The following is a 24,689-nucleotide window of genomic DNA, read 5'->3' as shown; positions in this document are numbered from 1 at the left end:
AGTATCTGTGGTACTGTGGGTTTAAAAAGAATGGTATACAGTAATTCCAGATTTTATTAAGAAAGCTAAAATTTTCTGCTTTGTGGCTTATTCTTAAAATATTGTTCTTGCCTACTTTCATGGGTATGCAGCTTCATATCTTCCAATTATCTCACAGAAAATCTACAAAATTTCATTGCTACATTTCTTTAAAATATTCCTTCTTTAAATTGTACAATAAAAAATTAAACCTCATAATTTTGTTGGACTAAAATGCATCATTTAACTATTGCAGGAGCTGTCGTTCTGAAATGCCTGTTGTTAATGTCTTGTTTTCCTTTTTGAATTGGCAGTTTCTTTCAGAAAGATTAACTGCCCAGTTTGATAGGTCATGTAGCAATACAAGGATTTTACAGGTTCATGTGCAGCTGGTTTGCAGCTGAGCAAACCCACAAACAAGAGGTATTGACAGTCCTCACTAAAGGAATGATAACACTACCTCTGACAGTAGGAGAAATGAATGTGTGGGTAGTATTCCCATGGCTTGATGGAAGCTGCACAAATTCCATACAATAAATAGGGTGCAGTCAACTCCTACTATGATATCTGGCATCAAAATGGTCCTATAATGCAAAGTTTGGAACTGGATTGAAGCATTGCTGAAGTTCATGGAACTTCAAACCTTGGTTCATGATCCAAAATCCTCCCCAAATCAAACAGCACACTTGGCATTTAACCACTGACTTGCGAGCTTATGGCAAAATGCCTGGCTTTCCTGAGCAAGCAATTTGTAATAACCTGTGGCTCTATTCCCTGTACACACACAACACAGACAGTTCAACAATGCAAGTGTAAAGCACCAAAGTTTACTTAATTGGCACTCCTTCATCTCCACACACAATTCTTAACCTAGTGAGAAAATAATAGATTTCCATTTACTTCACACACTACTAAAATGTTAGGTGACAAAAGGGAAAAATCACAAGAGGACATGTCTGTTGTCACCATATAAAGAAGAGCTGGGAAGGAAGAGGTGGGATTTATTTTAGATTTCATAGCAATAAGAGGGGCAGGGACATGAATGGCCATGAAGGTGTGCTAAAACACAGACAAAGATGGTATCTTCATACCATCAGCTTCACATTATCATCAGAGTTATGAATTCATACAAATGGGTTTAAATAACCACTTAACAAATTGCCTATGTCGAATTTCATATGCAAATACTTACAATCAAGATTTCTGGTATCCAGAAAATTATTAGGCTGACCTCTTTGAGATGGGTCTTGTGTGACCTAGTAAACACCAACATCAGTGTTAAATATTGTAACACAGTGCATTCCTCTGGGATTTATGTTGTTGGAAAAAGTGACACAAAGTATTATCCATTAATTTTTGTACCCCAGTCAGAGAAGTACCTTGCAAATTATTAAATTCTTGTTCATTTGGGAAAAAAATATGCTAGTACACCAGTGCTTACTTTGTTTGGAGCACATTTTATACATTAAGCTTAATTTTGGATTTTTTTTTTTTCCTTTCAGTTCTGATCCCTTTTCATAAAGCCAAAGTTTATCTTTGGGAAAAAACCTGCAATTACCCATAGTAAGCTTTTCAGCATGGGGTTTTTCCTTTGTGTCACCAAACGAGATGTATGTCTGCACGTGGCAAAAACTGATAGGGGGATATGTTCGCCAAAGCTATTCAGGAGTTAAACGTGCTTGTACAACAGCAAAAATGTGCAAAATGTGCTTGCATGTGCAGAAATGTACAGAACAAATATAAGACCTAATGTAGCTGAATATTTTAAATCCTTGTTGATTTCTGTGAAGCAGAAGCTACTCAGTGTGTTGGAAGACATCATCAAGACTTGGCAAGATCGTTAAGAAAGACTGTTCCACACAGCGTGCACATACTGAAAGTGCTTGGGAAACTGCTTGGAATCTTCCAGGATTTGCTTTCTTTTGAAAATCATGCCCTGGGACTCTGTAATCAACTAAATTAGCTCTGCATAGGCTTTTTGTTGTTGGAAATTATCCCTGATGGGGCTTTTCATGATGATTAAAGATTTGGTCATAGTTCAGACTCAAATTCCTCAGGAATACTTTAGAGTTTACCCAGTTCTAAAGACTGAGTAATTAAAAAACTAAAGTAAGGCTTTGTATGGTTCACTAAGTATGTTAATTGCATGACAAGTTTCAACTAAAATTTTACATAATAAAAACATTTCATGTTTTTCCCCTTGCTGAAGCAAAATTTTACGGGAAAGTTACTTTGTCTGTTATCTCTGCAACATTTGTATTTAAAACTTGTATTATTTTTTTTCCCCCACAGGGTCTTAATTAGATAGTAACCATTTAAAACTTTACACTTGACATTTGATTTTTCCAGACTAACCAAAAGGAGGTATATATTTGTTGAGAAAAGGAGATTATTTCACCAATGTAACAAGTGGCAAGAACTATCATGTGCAGATGCCTTACCCACATGGATAAATGTAAGTCTCTCAGATTGCATACAATAGATTAGGAACTACATCTGCAAAAGTGGTTGCTATCTTAGTGGAGTGGAGCCGCAAAGAGCAGATCTCAGACGGTAAATCCTTTCTGGGAATTCCGCCACAAAAACTTAGAGCAAAATCTTTATTTTATTTTAAATGTTCAGAGGTAAGCATCAAACATTCCACAGACAAGGAACATAGAGAATAGTTGGGTTTCTGCAGATACAGCAAGTCCAATTCTTTCTCCTGTAAGTAATTACAATTCTAGAAATTACTGTCAGTCTTGTTGGAGCTTTGCCTGTATGCACAAGAAGCAACATCTGATCTGGGTGCTCTTCTGACCCCTCTTTTTTTTTTTTTTTTTTTTTTTTTTTTTTTTTTTTTTTAAATGGTTTCTGTTTGGGTGGTTAAAATATCTGATGGATGGTTTCAAATATCAGAAAAATGCTGTTTAAAATACCAGGCAACTGAATTGTCCATTGTAGCATGGTATTTCCAATTGTAATAATTTCAAAGGAAAAAGGGTTTTTAATATCTCATGGCATCAGGCTCCTGTTGATTTATGAATCCATAGAGACCTAACCACTTCATAAATGAAACAGTCATAGTACAACATTAATTCTGCTGTATTTTGGACTTTATTCTCTCATCCACTTTTTCTGGTACTCAGGTGTAACAAGTAATTTCAGCTGGAACATATTTGTGTTCACATTTTACTTAGTTCCTGTGAAAGTTCATGATGAAATTTCATTTCATGACCATTTTGGCGTGACGAAAAAAAAATATTGTTTTATCGATTATGTCTGTGTTCAGTAGTGGTCAGCTTAGAAACCACTGTCTATCAAACAAAGTCTAAAGAATGTTCTTACTACTCTATTTCATGAAGATTCTAACAGATATTTGAGCAATCTTAGCAATTCCTAGGAGTTTGTACCACATAAAATCTTCCTGGTACAATGGAAGCTGTGTCAGCCCACTTTCAGAAATTCTGTTTATAAAATGTCAGTAATTTCACATGAGTGAACAGCATAAAGCCATCCACTGATAAGACAGCCCAGCAAACTTATCAATCAAATCCAAGCCAGTATCGCTGCCAGGGAGCTTCAAGACAAAGTCTAAATCAGATTTTCAGAGAAGACAGAAATTCTAGCAGAATTTCCAAATGACCTAAACAATTTCAGTGTGAGCAACAAAACACTGCCACCTAGGGAGCCAAAGAAAAGACAATTATCAGTCATTTAAATAAACTGACCATGAATGGCAGCATAAATTTAACCGGTGTACTTAATTGAGTACAATTGTGATTTTTTTTTTTTTTCAGTTACAGAGCCTCCCGCTCCATTAAAAAAAAAAACCCAAAAACAAAATCCACCAACAAACTATTCTATTTCAATGCATTTTCTTTTGAAATAATTTTATTTTTCCATATTTAAAACAAAGGCTACATCACTTATGCTGTGGGGATCACAGTGCACCCTTTGGTGTGGCACAGACCACCTAGCTGGATTACCTTGCATGCAGTTTCAATGATCCCACAACCTTACAATAAGCAACTCTGCAACATTTATTTTACACATTCAGTTTTGATGTGGGAAGTGAGAGCCCTGCCAAGTGCCAGTTCTGCAAGTTACTCCCTTGTACCTTCCTGCAGAATTGAAGGACACGTTTTTCTGGGACAGAGAACAAAAGGTCTGATAACTGCTTTTTAAGTAGTCTGAAAGCCTCTGTTCATGTGCAGTCTTACACAGCTGAAAGAAAGTGTTTGTTTCAAAGAAGGTTTGTGAAGAAAACTCCTCTATTTTTTGTTTAATTTTTCAGAATTGGAAGACATACATTGAATAAATGTATAGCAGCTACACTGAGCTCGATTAAAGCTGCACAGACAGAACAACATCCTCAAAGTCTAGCATAAGTTGTGTTTTCATTTTGTGTGATACTCATCATCTTAGAGACACTTGTGTTCACTGCCAGCTGTCAATGTCCTGCACAGTTAAACTTCTGGCTCCATTGAAACTCAGTGTGAACCTCTTCAGTTTGCATAAGAGCCAATGAGTGGAGGAGATGTATTGACATATTTGCATCATGATTATTTGACAATATGTTCCAAATCAGAGTTCTCTCCAGTAAGAAAAAAAAAAAAAAACAACAAAAAACCCAACAAAACAAACAACTTATTCCACACACTATTTATTTAATTTCACACAAAGCTGAATTTGATCTCTTCTTTCCCAGAGTGGCCTCTTAGAATGCACTTTATTAAGAAAAATTAATCAATAAATGTGATCATTCAACCAATCAGATCTTTCATTCCTAGAAATCAATAGATTCCAAAGGACGGCTTCTTTTGGAAGCAACCAGAATCTAGTAGGTGCTATTTTCAGAATTGTTGCACTACCAAGTTAGCTTTTATGGATGGTCCTGCACTTACTGACACATCTCTCATGCGGGTTGCTATTTCTGTTGCTCTTTCCCCACTGATATGGCCGATGCTCCCGGTGATACTGCTTTTGAAAGCCATTTCCTTTTCTGCTGCTGACAGATTCTGCTGAGCTAATGAAATTGCTGTGGTCGCTGCTAATGGCCCTGAACAGTTACTTCTCTTCCTTTCCCAAGTACTTCTATTTTTATTCTGATTTTACACCCCCCTAGGGTGCTGGAAAAAAAGAAAAAAAGCGGCACGTGGGTAAGCACCTCACGGCCCTTGTGACCACAAACGACAGGGGGATGACGAGCGGGAGCTTTGCAACTCTCCCTGAGCTCCAGACCGTCCCAGAGCAGGGACAATTCCTCCAGCACCAGAAAGGGGCAGCGCTGGGGCGGCTGCGGGAAAGGGTCACGCTGTGGGCGGCAGAGCTTTCCCTCCTGCCAGAGGCTGGCAGAGGCTGGGGTGCCGAGCCGAAAACCAGGAAAGCTCCCAAAGCCCCGGTGCCCCCGAGGCCAGCCCAGCCTCACCCAGCAGGACCGGCTCAAGCTGCCGGGGGTCGGAGGAAAGGGGGCAGCGCACTCCCCGCCCCGCGGGGCCTCCCCCGCGCTCCCTCAGCCGCAGCAGCGCTGCCCGGCGGCGACCCCCGGGCGGGGCGGGCGGAAGGAGGGAAGCAGGGAGGGGCGGCGGAGCGGCGCCAGCGCTGTCCCGCCTCCTCCCGCAGAGGCCAGGCTCCCCTCCGCCTCCATTTCCCGGCGTGCGGCGCGGGCGCGGGGCAGGAAGTCCCGTGCGCCTGAGTCAGGGGCGGCCGGGCGGCCGCTGCCGGGGTCGGCGGCGATGGCGCTGGAGACCCTGTCCCCGGACTGGGAGTTCGACCGCCTCGACGACGGCTCGCAGAGTGAGCGCCCGCGGAGGGCGGGCCGGGCGGGGCCGGGCCGGCGGGGTGCGGCGGGAGCCACCTCGGAGCGGGGGGAGGCGCGGGCTGAGCAGACCCTGCTTCCCCCGGACCGCCGCGCTGTATCCCCGCCGGGAACGGGAGGGAGGGAGGGAGGAATGGAGGGAGGAGGAAGCGGTCGCGGGAGCTGAGCGGGGTCGCCCTCCCCGCGGACCCTGCCCCGCGCCCCCCCGCCAGCGCAGCGCCGCTCCCCTGCGGCCAGGCCTGAGGGGCTGGGCGCCCGCCGTGACCTTCTTTGCTCTCACACCCTCTCCGTAGCTGTCGGGGCTGTTTTGGGGTGTGGGGAGTGGCTTTTCCAGCCCTTCATCGTTTGCTCCTCGGGGGAGTCGCCTGCGGTGCCCCCCGTGCCGGGGGGGGGCCAGGCTGAGTGTTCACCCCGTCTGTTCTCGCACTGACCGGGCTCGTCGTGGGAGCGGCGCTCCTTTCCTTCCCGGTCATTTCTCGCGGCCCGCGAATTTTTGCAGTGGCTTCCTTGGTTATCCGGAGAAGTCACATCGAGATGTGTTGTGAGCAGTTAGTTGTACTCAGCTTTTATTGGTAAAGGCTCTCTGTCACGGGAGGCGGGCCGGCGCTTGCAGTTTCACCTTTAAAATAGAATTGAATAAGATGTTCAGCGACGCTGAAGTCTTTCACGGTGGGTTCGTGTGCCCGTCAAAATACACGTTTTACTCAGCCTGTGGAGGTGACCTAGTTTCTAAACAGGGAACTTATATGGTTGTCACACTGTAATACACGCTGTAAATTGAACTGTGCCAAATTAATTATCCCAGGTGTTGCTGTGAAAATATGTCACTCATGGACCAACTGTTTCACATATAATGTTATCCCAGGGGATGATACTGTTTATGCCATGTTCATTTAGTCTGGATTTCAGTGGAAACTGAAGCTGTCCTGAGCAGAGCTTTTTATCAGTTCTCTAGTTGTAGAAAGGAAAATGTAGCTTTGACTCAAAATGCCAGCTCTCTGCTAGTTTGACCAGGACATGAAATGAAACTCCAGAAAATTTACGTGACTTAATATGCCCCATTATCACCATCTCAAGGGTGAAGAAACAAGGCTGATCTTCCAGCCAGAACAGCACACAGTTTTTCTATAGAAAAGCCAAAGAATAATCGTGTGACTTGAAAGGCATTTTTTGTTCTTGTTGTCTACTTTCACTTTGTATCACTAACATTTAGCAATTACAAGTTTCTCAACTGAGGACATAAGTCTAGTTTGTAAGTCTAGTGTACTACATCTCTGTCCTGGATGTGTATGGCTATGGCACTTGCAAATCTTGCTGCCAGTGACTTCATTGAATATTGATATTGCTGATTTTATGGAAGAAGTTAAGATTAAGTTGAGGGATCTGTGCTGCTGAGTTGATCTCTTGCACTGTTCCAACTATAAAGTTTTAGTTTTATCAGCTGAGAAGAAACTTTCTTGTAACATTATACCTTATCAAGTATGTATGCTGCTCTGAAGAAATGGATGATATTTGCTTTCTATGATTTCATTTTCTTCCTCTGTGTGAGTCAGTTTATTTAGGAAAAATGTTCTGCGTCTTAGAAAGCTTCTCTCCCAAGTAATATTTTATCTTTGCAACTCTGCCTATTGCTGGCTAGCTAAGAGCTTCTACTCTCTTGTCTCACTAAGAAAGTGAGAAATTATTCCTGTCTCTTATTTTATAGATGAGCAGTACAAGGTGATTGATGGCTGTCAATAATTAAGTATTTGGAAGCATTTAACGAGCTGTAGTGTTGCTCAAATCCATCATTTGTCTGCTGGAAATGTGACAGTCTGTGACTCTCTAGCGGGGTGCTGTTGTGAGGTTTTGTTTGAGAAATGCTCTGTAGTTTTGGTTCATAGAAACTGATTTGAGCAGCAATGCAAATTTCCTACTCTTGTATGACTATGAAGTTTTTTCTGTTCTTATAAAGCCCCAGCGTCTGTCAGTTTTTTTGTTCTTAGTCTTTTGTGTGAAGGGAGGAGATGTGATGGGGAAGTACCAGAGCATACCTCTTCAATGTCTCCCCTGCTCTGGATTTTGTAGCAGTAAAGCACTGAAGCTGACCTGGTGGCTGGTTAAAATCCATTCAGCAGGGCTATGCATCAATGAGTGTTTTACTGGTTTGCTGCAGCAGAGCTTACAGAAGATGCACTGGAAAGAACCTGAAGATGAGATGGACTTGATGGAATAGAATAGTACAAGGACACAATTTAAGGGCTACACATCAGTGCCTGGAGTGCTGCTGATGGAGGGCGTTTTACTCACTTCTTCTCCTGAGTGAAGTTCATTCTCCTGATCTTGACAATGCCTGATCTTGACTGTCTAGGCTGCAGGTGCTACTAGAACTCAATGGCACTAATGCCATTATTGTGGGAGAGTGTGCTGTGCTCCCTGGGTAGGCTTTGCAGTCTGCGTGCCTTTGTGGTTCGCATTGCTGCTGCTTTCAAAGTACTGTCTTAAAATTAATTCAGGTCTTCGCTGCAGTCATTTCTCCTTCTCAGCCTCCCTGCACGTAGTCCTTTTCATCTTTTCCTTATCAATTTGTCTTTATTCATTCTTCCTTTTCTACCTGGTGCAGTTTCTCAGATATTTTCTTTCTGCAAAAGATGTTTCAGTGGTGATTGATTCAGCAGTGCTCTCCCACTGGAGTAGCCATCAGCTACCATTTGGCTCAGTTGTTTGCAATGACAATGACTAAGAGGTTGAACATGCAGAATAAAAGAATATATAATTTTTAACTTTCTAGGCCAGTCTACTTGCTGAAATGTGAAAAGGGCACATATAAAGCTACGTGACAGCTGAATTCTTGTGTAAGAAAAGTTTGGTTGTCCAGCTGACCTTCATTCTCTAACTTTTTTTAGATAATCCTATTTCCAGCAAATGGCAGAAGATCACAAGCTGTTAGATTTCTTATCTAATTATGGAAAAGACACTTTAGTCTTCACATGAAAAAGGACTATACTTCCTGAGTGCAGGAGCCTTGAACTGTGATCGTTTACTCTGTGGTTCAGATTGGGCAGCTAAGTAATTGAGCATGATTTGGGGAGGAGGAGTGGGGAACATCTTAATATGAGAAATAAAAAAGATCAGGATAGAGAGCATGAAACTGTTTTGCACCAATTGTCTTTAGATTTACTTTGCTACTTAAGACCACTGTGGTTTGTGTTTGACCAGCTGAATGTTAGCCTTTGAACCTATTTGTCCCTTTGAACCTGCTTGCCCCCGACACTAACAGGACAGCTGTGCATTTCAGTGCCCAGCAGAAGAAAAATTCTGCCTGAGAAGGGTGAATTTGAAAGTGGGTGGGAATGACTAAAAGCCATAAGCTTTCCATGTAATGCTCACATAACTCACTGAGAGGTACCGGGGAGAAGTGGAAAGAAGATGTTGGGAATTCAGCTGCTGCTCAGGCTGAAATGATTAGACCCATTGCCTCAAAGTTCTTAATATAAATGCATTTGTATGGTTCAGCTGATGGGTAGGGTCACCTGCTGTGCTACAGTTTCCACAGTAATTTCTTTGCTTGGCACCTTGTGTGATTGTTAAGGTCTTAGTTTAACAATACATGTACCTTGGAAAAAAAAAATCTGCATAGTGCTTAGATGTTTGATACTCTTCAAGTAGTATTTGAATTTCTATTAAACTAACACTAAGTTATAGGATTGTTTTTAAACAAATAAGAACTTTGTATTAAATCTGCATTTTATTAAAGAAAAATGCCACAGCAAAATGAGGAATACAGGACTAAAGCTAAATAGCAAACTATTAAATGTTTTAATAACATTTTTTGATACTGCAGTTTATTGAATTGTCTGTAAAACTGTACTAATGTTATCAATTCTCAGAAATTCATGCTGAAGTGCAGTTGAAGAATTATGGAAAATTCCTTGAGGAATATACATCTCAGCTGAAGAGAATTGAAGATGCTTTGGATGACTCTGTTGGAGATGTTTGGGACTTCAGTCTTGATCCCATTGCTTTAAAGGTCTTCATATTTTTAATATACTCTGTTACTTTCCTAATTTGTCCTTTCCTTCAAAACCTCTGCAGGAAAAGCTTGATACATTTGTGCTCTTAAAATTTTGACTTGTGTGTTTGAGAAAACTATCCAGTACTATTTTAATTATTAAATAATTAATAAATTGGTGTATATCATATGAGAAGAAGCTTTCACATTATTATTTTCTAGTCTTATGGATACTGGCTGAAGTTGAATGAATTTCTAATTCTTCATGTGCTGGGAAGGCTGGTTGCAGGAGACTTCTCCCCTGTGACTGTTAGTGTTTTTGTCTGGGGTTCCAGGAGAGCTCACTAATAGTTGTAAAACTGCACAGTGAACTGTGTGTGTATTTGTAGGTTGTGTTTTGACCTAATGGCCTTGGTGCAATATTGGCTGTTTTCTTGGTCACAAATTCTCTGTCCTTTGTGGAGCATTAGCTTTTCCTCTTCACTGAATTTGCAGAAATAATTTAAAAGTGCTTTTGTTGCCTTGTGAAACTTGTCTGTACTGAAGATGCACTCTCAAGTAATCATCTGTCTGAATAATTTGGATAAATTATGTGTAGGGCCACCACAGTACTGCATGTTTATGGACTAGTTAAAATCAGGCTGACTTAAGTACAAATTGTCAGTGCCTGCATACAGATGTATTTTCTGCTTCCTGTTTCCAGCATTTGGAATTATTAATTCATGTTTTAGTTTTCCTGAGCTGTTTTTCTCCTACATATGCCATAATGATCATGCTTTCGCTTTACAAGTTTTGTAAGTAAATTGTTGTAAATGCTATGTAATACACCTGGTTATTTGTCTGTCTGCCTAAAGTGTAAGGAAAGGTATTTCCATGTGAACGTTAAGGGTTCCTGCAGTGCAGGCTGCCAGTAATGTGCAGTTGTGGCTCTTTTATTACTGACCCTATTTCAGATTAAACTGGGGGGAGTATTTGCCTAGTTGGATGAATGTATTTTTGACTAATGTTTTCTAAAGTTGCTGATTTGTTGTTTCTGTTTGGTTGTTTTGTGGGTTTTTTTTGCTTTTTATTTTAATTTTAGCTTTTGCCGTATGAACAGTCCTCCCTACTGGAGCTCATAAAGACAGAAAACAAGGTAAGCACTTTATGCTTAAAGGAAAAAAAAAGTTATTCAACCTCAATCCAAGCCCTCTAAATGTGAACTTGTTTGTAGTCTGTGTGATTTTTTTCCTCACTTTGTGTCTAGGTTCTAAACAAAGTTATAACAGTGTATGCTGCTCTTTGCTGTGAAATCAAAAAGTTAAAATATGAGGTAAGTTCAGCTGACTTTTATTATTGTGTATGAAAAGGTTTCAGTTTGGCATGCTGATATATACATTTAATTTTGTCAATAAAGAAACAAGACGTCTAAATAATTTTGTAGCTTGATTACATATATCCTATTTATTAAAAAACAAATTTCTGCTTTCGTTGTTAGGCAGAAACTAAATTTTATAATGGCCTCTTGTTTTATGGAGAAGGAGGTAAGTAGCTCCTTTTATTGTAAAAGTATGTAGTTTTATATTATTGCTTCAAGTTGCATTAAATGCTACAATAACTGTAATTTTGTTTTATGGATACATTACAACTGTAATTTTATTTTATGGATACATTAAATAATTAATATAATTAATAATTTCTCTGTGATGCACACCAAATAGAGAACTTTGAGGGTAAAGGGATAAATGTTAGTGTCTTGTAGCTGTCCTGAGTTAGCTTAAGATTTATCTTAAGATTTATCAGGTTTATCTGTAAAGCCCTGCAGTAAGTATTGTTACATGAACAGGAAATTTTGTTGCAGCCTTATTTACATGGGAAGTAGGGAGTGTGAGCTCCCTACATACAGCTTGTCTGCTGTAGCAGCTAGTTTGCAAGGTATAGCACTGAAAACATGTTTTTCACATGTAAACACATCCTAAACCAACTTATTTCCTTTTGGAACTCCATTTGACATCGGTTGTAGTAAAACAATAAATCTGTGATGTAACTGTAGTGAAACAATGAAACCATTAATAAATAACTTGGCCCAAGTCCTGCCCTCTTCACTTATGCAATTGGTGTTCCAAGTCAAGTTGGAGTGTGTTGGTATCACCCCCCCTTGCAGTGCAGGTAACTCACACTACATGTTTAGACCATGGCACAAGGTAAGAGGGGCCCAAGTGATTGTAAGCCAGTTCACAAATTGTGAGACACTGCTTCAGGCGTGAGACAGCTTTTTGCCTTGGAGTTAAACTGGTGACTCCTGAATGACTGCCCTTAAGCTTCCACCTTAAGGGATACTACTGTGGGAATAAGCACAGATCTTTGTCATAAGACAGAAATATCAGAGAATGTGAAAACTTTGAGCTCAGGACTGTTTATCACACTTCTGAGTGCTATATAAGATAACTGTTGTGCTTAAGGAGCATGGAAATGTGGGGGATTTGTTAGCTTGTTATGTGGGAGGTTTTTCTGGGGGTTGTGTGTTTTGGTTTTTTTTTTTCTTTTTTTCTTAGCAGACTTGCATGTCTTATCAGATATGGTTTTAAATATTTTAAAGTCATATGTTGCCAAAATGATATTGGGTGATCCCTCAGAATTTTCCATGTCTCTAGTGTGAAAAAGCCAGAGTATAGCAGATTATTATATTACAACAGCAATTTGTTCCTGATGGGCGTTGTGCAGAGAGTGCTTGGGAATGGCAGGAACTTACAGGTTAGCCTTCTGAGGGTGAGGTAGGAATGCAGAAATTATGTTATTTCCATATCACTACTTGTAGCATTTTCTTTGATAACAGCAAGCTTGCTTTCTTTAAACAACTGACAAAGTTACTGGCTCAAGGATGATTGAAATTTAAACAAATACTATGCTGGCTTTTTCCATTTATATAGAGATAACATTTTATCCCATCTTGTCGTTGCAGTGGCTAGGACTAGTCTAGGAACTTCAGGTGGTTGGGTAGGGTTTTTTTGGGACATACACTGAAGAGATTAAAGGTTGCATAAAATGTGTAAATGGGAAGCAAAGCGATGTTTAGTATCCTGTCCCAGAGCTCCATGTTAGAGAAAAATGGAGACTCCTTTAATCTCTGACAGCTGTAAAAGAATATATTTTATGTAGCAAGAAGACCTGCATTTCTTAGGCAGGTAAACTTGTAATTTTAAGTGAGCTTTTCTTGCTTAGAGTGACCCAGAAGAAAAATCTCAAGTCTAGAGCATCTGTCTGTTGTCAGATTAAAAAGACAGTATTTTGTCAGGTGATGTTCAAACCGCTCCAGATGACTGAAACACTTTGGCATGGCTGATGTAATTATTGTATTTCTGTGTTCTGTGTCATACAGATAATGCTGTGAAGCTATGGTGGTAAGCCTGTTCTTTTGTGCAGAAGGATATGTAGGAAAAAGAAATTTAATTATTTCTGGTTAATCGTGTAGTATATTCTCTCCGTAAAAAACATCTGGATGTTTCTTGCAAGATAAATACCTAGTATTTTCAGGCAAATTTCTTAAAAGTAGAAACTTTTATATGAAGTTACATAATACATATGCCCTTAAAGAAATATGAGGCTTATTCTTTCTCTTTCAGATGAAGGAGACTGTTCCCAGCTTTGTATCTAATTTATAAATAATGTAATTTTTAATGAGGAAGAAACTCCAAAAATAAGTCTACCTTAGGAAAGCAAAATTAGGAGGTTTTGAGGCTCCATTAATACACTTGTAATAGTGCACTCTACTAGTATGACTAATAAATAGCTTGGAGGGCAAGATTCAATATTAGTTTAACAGGTACAACACAGGCTTTAAAAGTGTTGACAAATGTTTCTCTTTTAAGCCACAGATTCCAGCATGGTGGAGGGAGATTGCCAAATACAGATGGGAAGATTTGTTTCTTTCTTGCAGGTAGAGTATGTTTTGATTGTTTGACAACAATTATAATCTTAATTTTACTTGCAAAATGGATTTAACAGTCTGCCATATCCTGTTTGCATTTTACTGAAAGGCATAGCAGCCATTTAATATGTTACTGTTTTGCCTGCAGACCAGTTGTTGTGTCACACATTATTTAGGGATTTTTTTATACTTCTCTTTAGAAGTCTAATGAGAGAAGAAATTAGAAATTACTTTAAAATATTTCAGTAGGAGAAGATAAATTGAGGTTGCTTTCATCTGTAGTTAAAGATAGCTGTTTTTATGACTTTGGTTAGCAAGTTCTTGTGTTCATTGAACATTGGAAATGGGTTAATTGTTTTATATGTTTGGGGGTTTTTTAGCTGGTAGAAGAAAACAAAATCAATGTACCTGAAAAAAAATTGCTTGTGTTTCTTTCAAACATTTTTGGAAGAGCAGTCCTTTGCATGAAAACAGGATCTGTTTTTATTTTGAGGATTTCCTGTGCTCTTGGGTTTCAGTCTATTGTGGAGTTTTTTGTCCTTAATATAACTTAAGCAACTGTCCCATTCCCAAAAACATTTCTATTTTTATGCAATATTGCTTGTAAGGAGTAGCTGTGGTAAAGTAGAGAATATGGAGGAAGCTTCCAGAATGTTTAAACAAATTCTGGTTTTACAGGAGTTAAAATTTATGTTCTGCTTCTGCAGCATGGCACTAATCATTGTCATGACGAGACAAATGCTGTGTAGGAAGTAATTTCTCAACTTCCTTTACCATGCTGAAGTACAGTGAATTGCTAGGATCATTTGGGTTTTCTTTCTCATTTTCCAACCTCTTGTTTTATCAGCTTTGTACGTTTCATCCTTCCTTCTCTGTTTTGCTTATGAAATTTGTTCTTTTCCAGCAGTTGGATTCTCCTAAATCCATTCAGTGTTCTACATCCCTAGATTAGGAAATGCTGTTCTGGTCAGTGTTATAAGCATATTCGCAGAGGTGGTGTGAAAATACAGAAGGTGAAAAGTTGCTTTCATAGAGCTAATGACCATGTATTGGTTTCTTGGCTCTTTTGGGTTTTCTGGATTAGCTAGATGCAGTAGCCTCAAATTTGCTAGTCAAAAAGGTTTTTTAAAGCATTATCAAAATAATATTCTTAAATATTAGTTTAAAAATTATAATCATGTCTGTATTATGTAGCTGCTAATATGCATGTGCTGTCGAATTGTACTTCTTGCCAGAAATTTTAAAATGGCAGCTGGTGCTGCCTCCCCAGGAAACATGATCTCATCTGTCTATTAATCCATTCTTCTGGAATCTGTTGGCTTATTTCAGCTGCATTTGTTAGAGTAGTACAATTTTAAGAAGTAATGGTTTGTGAAAACTGGTGACTAATAGAAGGCAGAAACCCAAATAGGATCTATTTTTGATGGAGAGGAAGACAGAATTCAGCTGTTAACCAGTCTCCTGGCTGGCTGACTGTTCAGCCAGTGTGGACTGTCTGCTGTAAAGCCATCTGTGTGCAGACTGGCTAGACTCATCACACACTGACATTTCCCTGATGGGATTTGTAAGGTAAATTAATGAGCAGATATTACTGCAGTTAAGGGAAACTCAAATTAATTTATCCTGTTGTTCAAGGAATGCTGTGTTAAAATCCATTATAGAAATGAAGATACCTCTTTACATGGTCAGAGTTGACATGTTCTTACTCATTTTGTGTTATGTAACCAAGCCTAAGTTCTGCCTTCATCAGGCAAACCTTTCAAAGACATTGATTTTCTTTGTTTTAAAGCAGTATTCTGTGGCTTATCACTCTTACAGTAAGAGCTTCTGTGGTAATTTCCAATTTGAATTTGGCTATTACCAGCATCCAGAGTGTGACTCTTGAATCTAGTGGGGAAAAAGCACAGCCTCTGCTGGATTTTGTCCTTGAAAGTCCTTGGTCTCTGTTGTCAAGTCACTTCTTTCTGTCTTTGATAAATTGAACCAATACTATAGGTAGTCAGAGTTGTAATGAAAGTTTGTGTTTGGTAGTTTCTTAGCTTAGTCCCAGATCCTTTTTCAGAGCTGTTAGTAGAATGTTTTCCATTTTGCTGTAGATCTGTCCACTGACTTGGGTTAGGGATATAATTGGAGCTTTGGCTGCATATTCTGTAGGTTATGTTCAGTTTTTTTGGTGTAATGACAACTTGTCTATGAGGAGGATCTATACATTTATTTATATGCATTTTGTTTTCTTATATTTCAGGAGCTGTCTTGCTTTGTTACCCGATGTTATGAGGTGGTGGTGAATGTAGTGCATCAGCTGGCTGTTCTGTATACCAGCAACAAGTAATTATTCCCTAAAATGCTGTATTGTTGCTATGTAGAGTTAAATGTATAAAACATGAATGTTCTATGTAAGGACATGGTCATTTTTGGAATATTGTTGTCTAGAGATAGAGTGCTTTGGTGTGCAAGTTTGAGCTTCGTAAATGATTATGGAAATGGTTTTGTTTTGTTTTCAGAAAAAATAGTGGTTGTATATAATGAGATGCAAGGATGTTAGTGTTTGTCATTTTTAGCCTTTATGTTTGAGAAATATTGCTGATTTTTCATCCTTGCTCTATTTGAGACACTCCTCCTGTTTCTTGATACATAGTTTAAAATCAAGTCACTTCTACAGTCTAATTTGAAAATGTAAATCTTGGCATATATTCTTTACAGAACAGCCATGGTTTTAGCATCTCAAGTTTAGCTTGGTAGGGGCTGTTTGGTTTAGCTCCTTTGAAAACTGTGAGGAAGGTTTAGTTCTGAACAGGATTGTTGGAGTTAGCTTTAGCTTTGAATACCTCTGCAGGACTCTCAATTGCTTCCCCATCCCCCAATAGGATAGCACCATTCTCAGTTTTATTTGTTGCTTTTATTTTTGGTTTGTACCACACCACAAGGCAGACTTCCTGTGTGGTGCTGGATGTGTAGCTTGGACATGGCTTGAGTAAATACAAAGTGATTTTATTCTCTGGGTATGTCAAGGTTATTTGCATAACTGAAGTGGGAATTGCTGACACATGTGTGCACTGAATACACTTGGTGGTTTCAGCCAGTCACATCTTTAAAAATACAGCTTTAAATTTGATCAGAGTATACAGATTTCACACAGTATATACTTTTCATCAGGTTTTGATGTTCTTTTGTTTCCTGGAGTTACTATGTTAATGAAGAAAAATGTACCCAGAAGACAGAGAACACACCATGATACAGAACTGATAAATATGATCTGTTCTAAGGATTAAAAAGGCATTAAAATACTGTTTTTATTTACAGGAATGCACCTAAAATTATAGAGACATCTGGAGTTCATTTTCAGGTAGGAATGATATGGAACTCTTTTGCTTATGTGAATATATAGATCTTTATGATTAATCCTGAGAAAAACAGCATGAAAGTGACTTTAGAGAACAACTTTCAATTGAAAGGTTTTATTTTATTAATCAGCTTTTTCTGACCTTTATATGGGAAGGCGTGGTGTCTCCATGTCTGTCATATTCTAAATTTCCTAGCAACTAAGTGTTTGCATGCTCCCTTATTGCAATGTGTGCCTTGGCATATAGACTATTTTAAAAATTGTGTTTTCAGTGTCAAGATAGATCAAGAAATTTAGTTCGTGTGCAGACATCCCTTTAATATTTCTTGTGTCACTACAAATAAAATATTTAAGCTGCTAAACCACAAATTCTCCTGTTTAACTCTCTAGCTGATGTCTCGTTGGCTGAAAATGTGTTAAAAGGAACTGAAATTTTATGTGTCTCATATGACTGCAATAAACTTTCTATTAATTACAGTCCTTTTCTTTTTTTTTCCCTTCACAAACAGGCAATGTATGAGCATCTAGGAGAGTTGCTCACAATCTTGATCACTCTGGACGAAATAATTGACAATCACGCCACGCTTAAAGATCACTGGACTATGTACAAGAGGTGTGTCTCTGATATGAAAAGTACTCCCACAAACTAAGACATAAAAGCATATGCATCTCTCTGTGTTCCAGGAAAGTCAGTGTGAGAACATGGATTTTGGTAGTCTCTCCAGAAATTTCAGTGAAGAGCTGGGCTAAGCTCCCACAGTGTCCTTCTAAGGGCACCAGTAAATATTTTGTGTGTTTGAGTATGAATGTTGCATTTTCAGTGCAGGATAAGCATCTTGGCAAACAGTGTAATAGTTGGTGGGATTTAAAGAATATTCAGTAGGTAATTTAGTTGTGTAAAGAACTGAGCTAAGGCTATGCCTGTTCATATTGATCATGGGAATGGGCATACAGCTTTAAGAAGGGGTGGAACCTTAAGTAAAAGCTGAGGATTCAACAATTATAAAGGTAGCTGAATTAGTGGAATATTAACTCTGTCCTTGAAAACCCAAATAAATGGAAGTTACTCAAATGCAAGTTGTTTATACTGACCTAGTGTTATTTTTTGGAGGATTTTTGTTTGTTTTGGTTTGGGTTTTTGTGGGGTTTTTTGTTTTGTTTTTTGGGGGGTTTTTTGGGGTTTTTTGTGGTTGGTTGATTGGTTTTTCTGTTTGTTGGTTTGGTTTTTGTGTAGGTTTTTTTGTGTTGTTTGGTTGTTTTTTGGTTTTTTTTTTATTTTGGGGGTTGCTGCTAAGGGCAGGAGGGGGAAATCAAAACATCTTAACAAAATAGTGCAGGATATGATAAAACTGTGACTATCTTTTATGTGTGCTGTAAACTTACAGGCTGCTAAAATCTGTCCATCACAACCCTTCTAAGTTTGGGATTCAAGAAGATAAACTAAAGCCATTTGAAAAACTGCTGTTAAAACTGGAATGCCAGTTACTTGATGGAATGATATTTCAGGTAATGAACTTAATAGTCCCCAGTATGTTAGAGGAAGCTTACATGAAAGCAACACTCTTTTCAGAATGATTGGTTTGTTTGTATTTTGTTTTTTGTTACGGTTACAGTGATGTGTGAATTTGGCTCTTGCATCTGTGCCTGGGAGAAAAAAGGTTCTGTTGTAAGATCCTGTCTTGCTCTTCTCATATGCTTGAACTGTGCCAGGCTTTGAATGGTAGCAGTAAATGCTGACTGTTTTGCTGAACTAGAGAAACACAGACAGCTTGGCATTAGGACTGTGTACTGTCAGAATTCTGCTTTTGTCCACATAGTAGTGAGCAGGTTTACATAGATAGGTCTTTATTTTAGCTGCAAATTAATTAGTTTCCTCAATAATCTTTAAAATATGTTGAGTGTGACCTGTCATTCCTTGCATAGAAGACATGTTCATTAGAGACCACTGTGGTGAGATATACCCCTGAATCATGCAGGGGCACAGGTGGATGAGAAGGATTTTGTTACATTTTCTGTACAGTTAAATTTAATTAAATTCATACAAGAAGCCATTTCTTTAGAAAAGTGTATATTATGATGTTGAAATGTTTTGGCACAGTGGGCAGATGATAATGTTGTTGAACCTGTTCAAAGCAGAGTGAGTTGCTCGGGTCATGCCATTACATCTTAAATGGTATTAGGGAAAAAGTGCTTGTTCTGTAAAAGCCTTCAAAAGGAAATTGTAGGTAAATAATTAATCACAGTTTGGCTTACTCTTTCAAAGGACATTGCTATCAGCTATCCATTTTTCATGTTGTATTTCCCTAATGCTGTATAAGTGCAAAGACTTTGTTATAGGTTTGAGACATCAATAGAATTTGACTGGAATTTATTCCAGAAATTTCCCCTCCTGTCCTGCAAATGCCTCTTCCTAAAAAAAAATTTGTTAAAAATATTAGATGCAGTTCTAATAAAGACATTTCTAATCTCCTCAGAAAGTATGGAATATGTCTCAATTTTTTGTCTGTCATGGGGTTTTGGGACCTTTCTTAAACTGCCAGCAGTAGTGTGTAGTTTTATGCTGCAAGGTCATGAGCCACATCCTACAAGCGACTTGTATAATAATATTGATTAAAGGACAATTAATAACACGTTATAATGTGATAATACAAATATGGATCTAGTTTCTTAACACTAGCTCATCAAATGGCTTCTTTAAAAATGCTCCTTAAAGGAAATGGCAAAATAAATAATATGGGGGTTGGAATGTCAAATGTAAAAGGGTTTTAATATTTTCTGGTTTTATACTTAAAAATGTAATCATAGTTAAGAACATGTATGTCATAAAAGGTTAAGGCTACTTTAGGTTAGTCTTAAATCAGTGTGCTCTTCCAGTATTCTCTTGAAAACCAGTATTCTTTCAAGGTCCAAAACTCATGGTATTATCTTGCTATATTGATATTTGCCCCCCCCCCCCCTTTTTATTCAGGCCTGTATAGAGCAACAGTTTGATTCCTTAAATGGTGGAGTGTCTGTGTCAAAGAACAGCACATTTGCTGAAGAATTTGCTCATACTCTTCGTACATCTTTCTCAAACGTCGAAGCCAAACTTGGTAAGGCAAGGTCATGTTTTTCCTGCCAGCTGCACTGTTTCTCGAATTGTTTATATCATTTGTGTGGGAGTAAAATTCACAAGGGTGTATTTTTTCAGGTGAACCTTCAGAAATTGACCAGAGAGATAAATATGTGGGCATCTGTGGCCTCTTTGTACTGCATTTTCAGATTTTTCGGACTGTAGACAAGAAATTTTATAAGTCATTGTTGGATGTCTGTAAGAAGGTAAGTGCTTTATGGTTTTGTCTTTCAGTAATGAAGTAGATAATTTCCTGAGTTGCATAGTGTAGCCCATAGTTCTTTCTTTTGGGAAAAGAAAGAACACAAAAAACGTCTGAAGTCAGAGTTTTCTACTTCTTATAACTCCCCCTGCCATTTTCTTTTAAAGATGGTCTAAAATTTGTGCACTCACATAGCAGCAAGGTAAAATAAACTTAATCAACTTACCATTTCTATTAAAATCTTTATTCTCAAGATCAATATGGCACTGAAAACAAAAATCTCTTTGAGTTACAAATACTCTAGTGCTGAGTAAATGCTGTGGGTTTTGACTGTGACTTTTTGACATTTATTTTGGAAGACCTCTAAGTGCAAAATTGACTGGAATGTTTTCATATTGGATGGCATGAAGAAATTGTTAAATTTTCTAATATTGTTTAGAATCACTGAGAGTCGTTATGATTTTGCCCATGGTGTCCTTAGTGAACATCTAGGGAAACTTTTAACATCAATGCAATACTCTGTAGAAAACAGTTACACAGAAATAAACTGAACTGTGCTAATTGCATTTATTGCTGCTTGGTAGTATTTCCTCCTCCTTTTTTTTTTTTTTTTTTGTCTTCCCAGGTACCAGCCATTACATTAACAGCTAACATTATCTGGTTTGCTGACAATTTTCTGATTCAGAAGATTCCAGCTGCTGCCAAACTACTGGACAAGAAAAGTATTCATACAGTTAAAACACAAAGGGAGAACTTTCTACAGCAGAGGGCACAGTCACTTACCAAGTATGCATCCTAATACTGCCTCATGATGCTATTTGGCAAATTGTTTTGAAGCATGTGGGCTTTTTCATTCAGTGTAGTAGCATGTTCTGTGGTGTCTCTCAGTGGTGTTAGTCACTTGTTCCACTTCACTGCAGCAGTGTGTGTGTGTTAGTGTTGTTGAAAAATTTTGGTCAAAACTAAGCTGCTTTTCATGTCATGCTTTCAGAAAAATATGTATTATTACACCAAAATAGCATATTCCTGGCATTCTAAATATTTGTTTCAGTTATTTCTGTTTCCATATTTTCAAATTCCCTTTTGTTTTTTTTAAACTAGTGTCTAGTAACCTGGGCTGCTTTGTTTTCTATTAGGGCTCTCTGCTTTCTATGTGTTTGTGAAGGTAAGTTGCTAGTAGGCTGATAGTGGAGCTTTGCTCTGCTTGGTGATGGTACTTTCTTTGCAAGGTTTTCTTTCTTTGTGACTTTTTTATTGCTTGTTTAATGGTCTTTGAAATTATCTGTATTTGAAGAAAGCCTCCTTTGTTTTGTGTTCTGCATGTAGTGTGCAGCTCACTTCTTTGTCTTCTAAAATATGCTTAAAGATGGGATGGAATATTTTTAGCTGTTAGTCTTAAGAACTAGTGTCCTGCATAGGAAGATAACAGGGCTAAGGTTTGTATGTTTCAGAACAAAACAAGAAAGTGGAAACTGGGGTCTGTGGAATGGCAATAAAAACTTAGGTTTTGCACTTTGTCTTCCAACCCAATAAGCAAGCTGGCAGAACTGAGTTGGAGGGCAGGAGGGAAGGGGGAAAAAGCAGCTCTGTGCCTGATTCTCTGACAGATTATTTTCACTTCTGCCCTGTTTTCAATCCACTTTTTCCTAGTCCTGATTCTTTCCTGGGCTTTAATTCCTAGGTAGGGCATAATTGCAGTGCTGCTTTGATTCTGGTCTCAGGCAGTGGTACAAGTCTTAAGATTAAGAAAAAGTTCAGAAAAAAATCTTGGTATTCACATACATTTCATAGAAACATAGAATCATTTAACTTTGAGAAGGCCTAAAGGATCACCAGTTATAACTCAGCAGTGCCAAGTTCACCCCTAAACCATGTCCCCAGGCCCACATCTGCACATCTTTTAAATACCTCCAGCAATGGTGGCCGAACCCCTTCCCTGGACAGCCCCTTCCCAACCCCTCCACTGTTCTAGTGTTTGACACCCTGTTTGGTGAAGAAATTTTCCTAATCCTCAGTCTAAACCTCCTTTTGTGCAACTTGAGGCTGTTTTCTCTTGGCCTGTCTCTTGTTGCTTGGGAGAAGAGACCAGACCCCACCTCACAAAAATCTGCTTTTGGGGAGTTGTGATGAACAGTGAGGTCTTCCTGGGCCTCCTTTTCTCCAGGCTGAATGCCCTCAGCTCCCTTGCAGGTCTTATGCTCCTTCCCCAGTTTTGTTGCCCTACTTTGTACACACAAATTTGAGGATATTTTAACAAAATCAGGTTTTGCATCTGCTGATTTGAATTGTGCAAATAACTTTTTTTGCTTGTTTACAAATCCTTGCGCTGCCTTTAATTAATTGGACTGTTCCCTAAATATGAGGACTCTTTTTAAAAATGTAATTTTTGGTAACAGCATCAATGACCTAAATACTTTCCTGCTACAGCTGCTGGAAGAAGCTGTATTACAGTGTCACAATTCTCTATTTAACTCTACTTAACCATTTATTAAAACTAGTGTAATTCACACAGATAAACTTCTGTAGAATTATGTTACTTAAGAACAGTCCAGTCTGGCATTGGTGTAATGACAAGTTATATTTGTTAGTGTGTGTTAGTGTGTGTGTAAGCAACAAAAAGTCAAACTGGGATGAAAAAAAGTAGCACCAGTGTTGGACTTTTCTGTCTAGTGTTTAAAAGCATTTTCTAACAATTTTATGTAGCCTTTTAATTTAAGGAGGTGTGGTATATGCACTGCTAAGAGGGCCATGTGTTCTCTTGAAAAGTAGATGATTTTTGACTCATTAACAGATATAATTGGCAGACTAACTAATCCTTACCTGTAGAGAATTAAAATGTAAATGAGTATAGGGTTCTGATACTTTTGGGAAGGTGAGTTATTTCGGGGACTGAAGGTTTAAAATATTTCCCTTGCAAGGGAAAGTTTTGGAAAGAAATAAGAAAATCTTCACAATCCTCTTACTTGAAGTGAGCAACATTCTCCGTTTCCTTCCACAGAGATATGCAGTCATACTATGTTTTTGTGAGTTCATGGATGACAAAAATGGAATCTATCTTGTCCAAGGAGCAGCGCACAACAAAGTTTTCTGAAGATCTTTCTAACCGCTGCAATGTCTTCATCCAGGTGTGCAGTCTTTTAGTGTGGTGATGCAGCAAACTGATGTTTTGGTGCAAATTGTTGAACATAAAAAGAAATCACAGGAGTTCTGTGATCATTGGTGTGTAATTTCACAGTTTTGGAATTCTTATAAAGCTTTTAATACCCAGTACTCTTCCAAGAAAATCTGTTAAAGGTCTTCTGATAAAGAATGTGAGGAAAGGGAATCTGACTAAATATTCAGTGGCTAGAATTTTGGATTTTTCTCTTGACATGGGAAATCAAGAAAGCTTAATCTTCTCTGTAGTAAAGGTTTTGAGTTTCTTTCCTTTTGAGTCATGAGCTACTTACAGTGGACTGAACCTGTGTTTATTTAGTTTTATCTAGGACAGTACATACTCCCAGTAAAGGTTTTGTGTTGTTTCTTAGTGATGGGACTTTGTAAGAATCTTACTTACATTTGTAAGAATGTTCCAAGACAGCTGGGGGTTTTTGCCTACAAACAGCATGCAGTCTTAATATAAGTTGCATCTTATTTCTGAATTTATTTTTTGCTAGTTTTCATAAGTATCTGTCTACCTGACAGAAATTTGATGAGAATAGGTGAGTGAAAGAAGCATGATCCTGAGTCTCCTTTAGCTAAAAATAGGCATGTACTAGGATCTGTGTTTTTTACGTTTGAATTAGTTGCAGTAGACTTTAAAATTTGCTCTATACTGAATTCAGTTTACTGCACCACTTACTGTATTTTTTAGTCTCTTTTTCCTTTTTTAATTTATTTTCCTTTTTTTATTTACTCACTTTCTTTGAAGTGAGTTTAATAATTGTTTGCCATGTTATATATAATCAACATTGTGTTTAAAAGCTTAAAGCTTAGCATATATTGATGTAGAAATTATTAGTATCTTTATTGTGGAATGAACATCTCTATTTAGAAAATGTAAAACTGTCTAAATACTGTCAGTGTGTTTGTTCCACAGAATCTGGAAGTTTTAGATTGTTTTTTGTGATGGGATATTTCCTGGGGAGATGGAAATTGTTTGATGGGTTGGTTTACAATAGACTGAAACTATTAGACCTTTGAGGCTCTGTGATTATTTGACTCACTAGCCTGTATTTAATTTGAATGGCTTTAGAAGAGGTTAATCAGATGATCTAATGAGTCATAGGCAGTTTCATGGTGCCTGCTAATGAAAGGGTCTCATTCAGCTTTGGGAT

General features: G+C 38.3%; 1 protein-coding gene across 6 annotated transcripts in view; it reads left to right on the top strand.

The window, feature by feature from the left end:
* Positions 1-5,639: 5,639 nt before the first annotated feature.
* Positions 5,640-24,689, top strand: part of WASHC4 (WASH complex subunit 4) — a 57,997-nt gene continuing 38,947 nt past the window's right edge. For 4 of the 6 annotated variants that reach the window (XR_010362493.1, XM_064420454.1, XM_064420453.1 and 1 more), the window contains exons 1-14: positions 5,640-5,796; positions 9,688-9,827; positions 10,891-10,944; positions 11,056-11,121; positions 11,287-11,332; positions 13,658-13,725; positions 15,962-16,044; positions 17,020-17,062; positions 17,569-17,672; positions 18,445-18,565; positions 20,028-20,151; positions 20,250-20,377; positions 20,999-21,159; positions 23,372-23,498. Coding sequence is in view for 5 of the 6 variants with exons in the window: in XM_064420454.1 (XP_064276524.1) it covers positions 5,736-5,796; positions 9,688-9,827; positions 10,891-10,944; positions 11,056-11,121; positions 11,287-11,332; positions 13,658-13,725; positions 15,962-16,044; positions 17,020-17,062; positions 17,569-17,672; positions 18,445-18,565; positions 20,028-20,151; positions 20,250-20,377; positions 20,999-21,159; positions 23,372-23,498 (1,326 nt within the window). In the remaining variant the exon portion in view is untranslated. Of the gene's footprint in view, positions 5,797-6,444; positions 6,488-9,687; positions 9,828-10,890; positions 10,945-11,055; positions 11,122-11,286; positions 11,333-13,657; positions 13,726-15,961; positions 16,045-17,019; positions 17,063-17,568; positions 17,673-18,444; positions 18,566-20,027; positions 20,152-20,249; positions 20,378-20,998; positions 21,160-23,371; positions 23,499-24,689 lie in introns of those variants that run through there. The other 2 variants (XM_064420455.1, XM_064420456.1) reach the window with 2 other exon arrangements.

The sequence above is a fragment of the Passer domesticus genome, chromosome 5 (genome assembly GCF_036417665.1).
Source record: "Passer domesticus isolate bPasDom1 chromosome 5, bPasDom1.hap1, whole genome shotgun sequence".
Lineage (NCBI taxonomy): Eukaryota > Metazoa > Chordata > Aves > Passeriformes > Passeridae > Passer > Passer domesticus.
The sequence above is the reverse complement of the archived record's forward strand: the minus strand, read 5'-3'. Positions and strand labels throughout refer to the sequence as shown.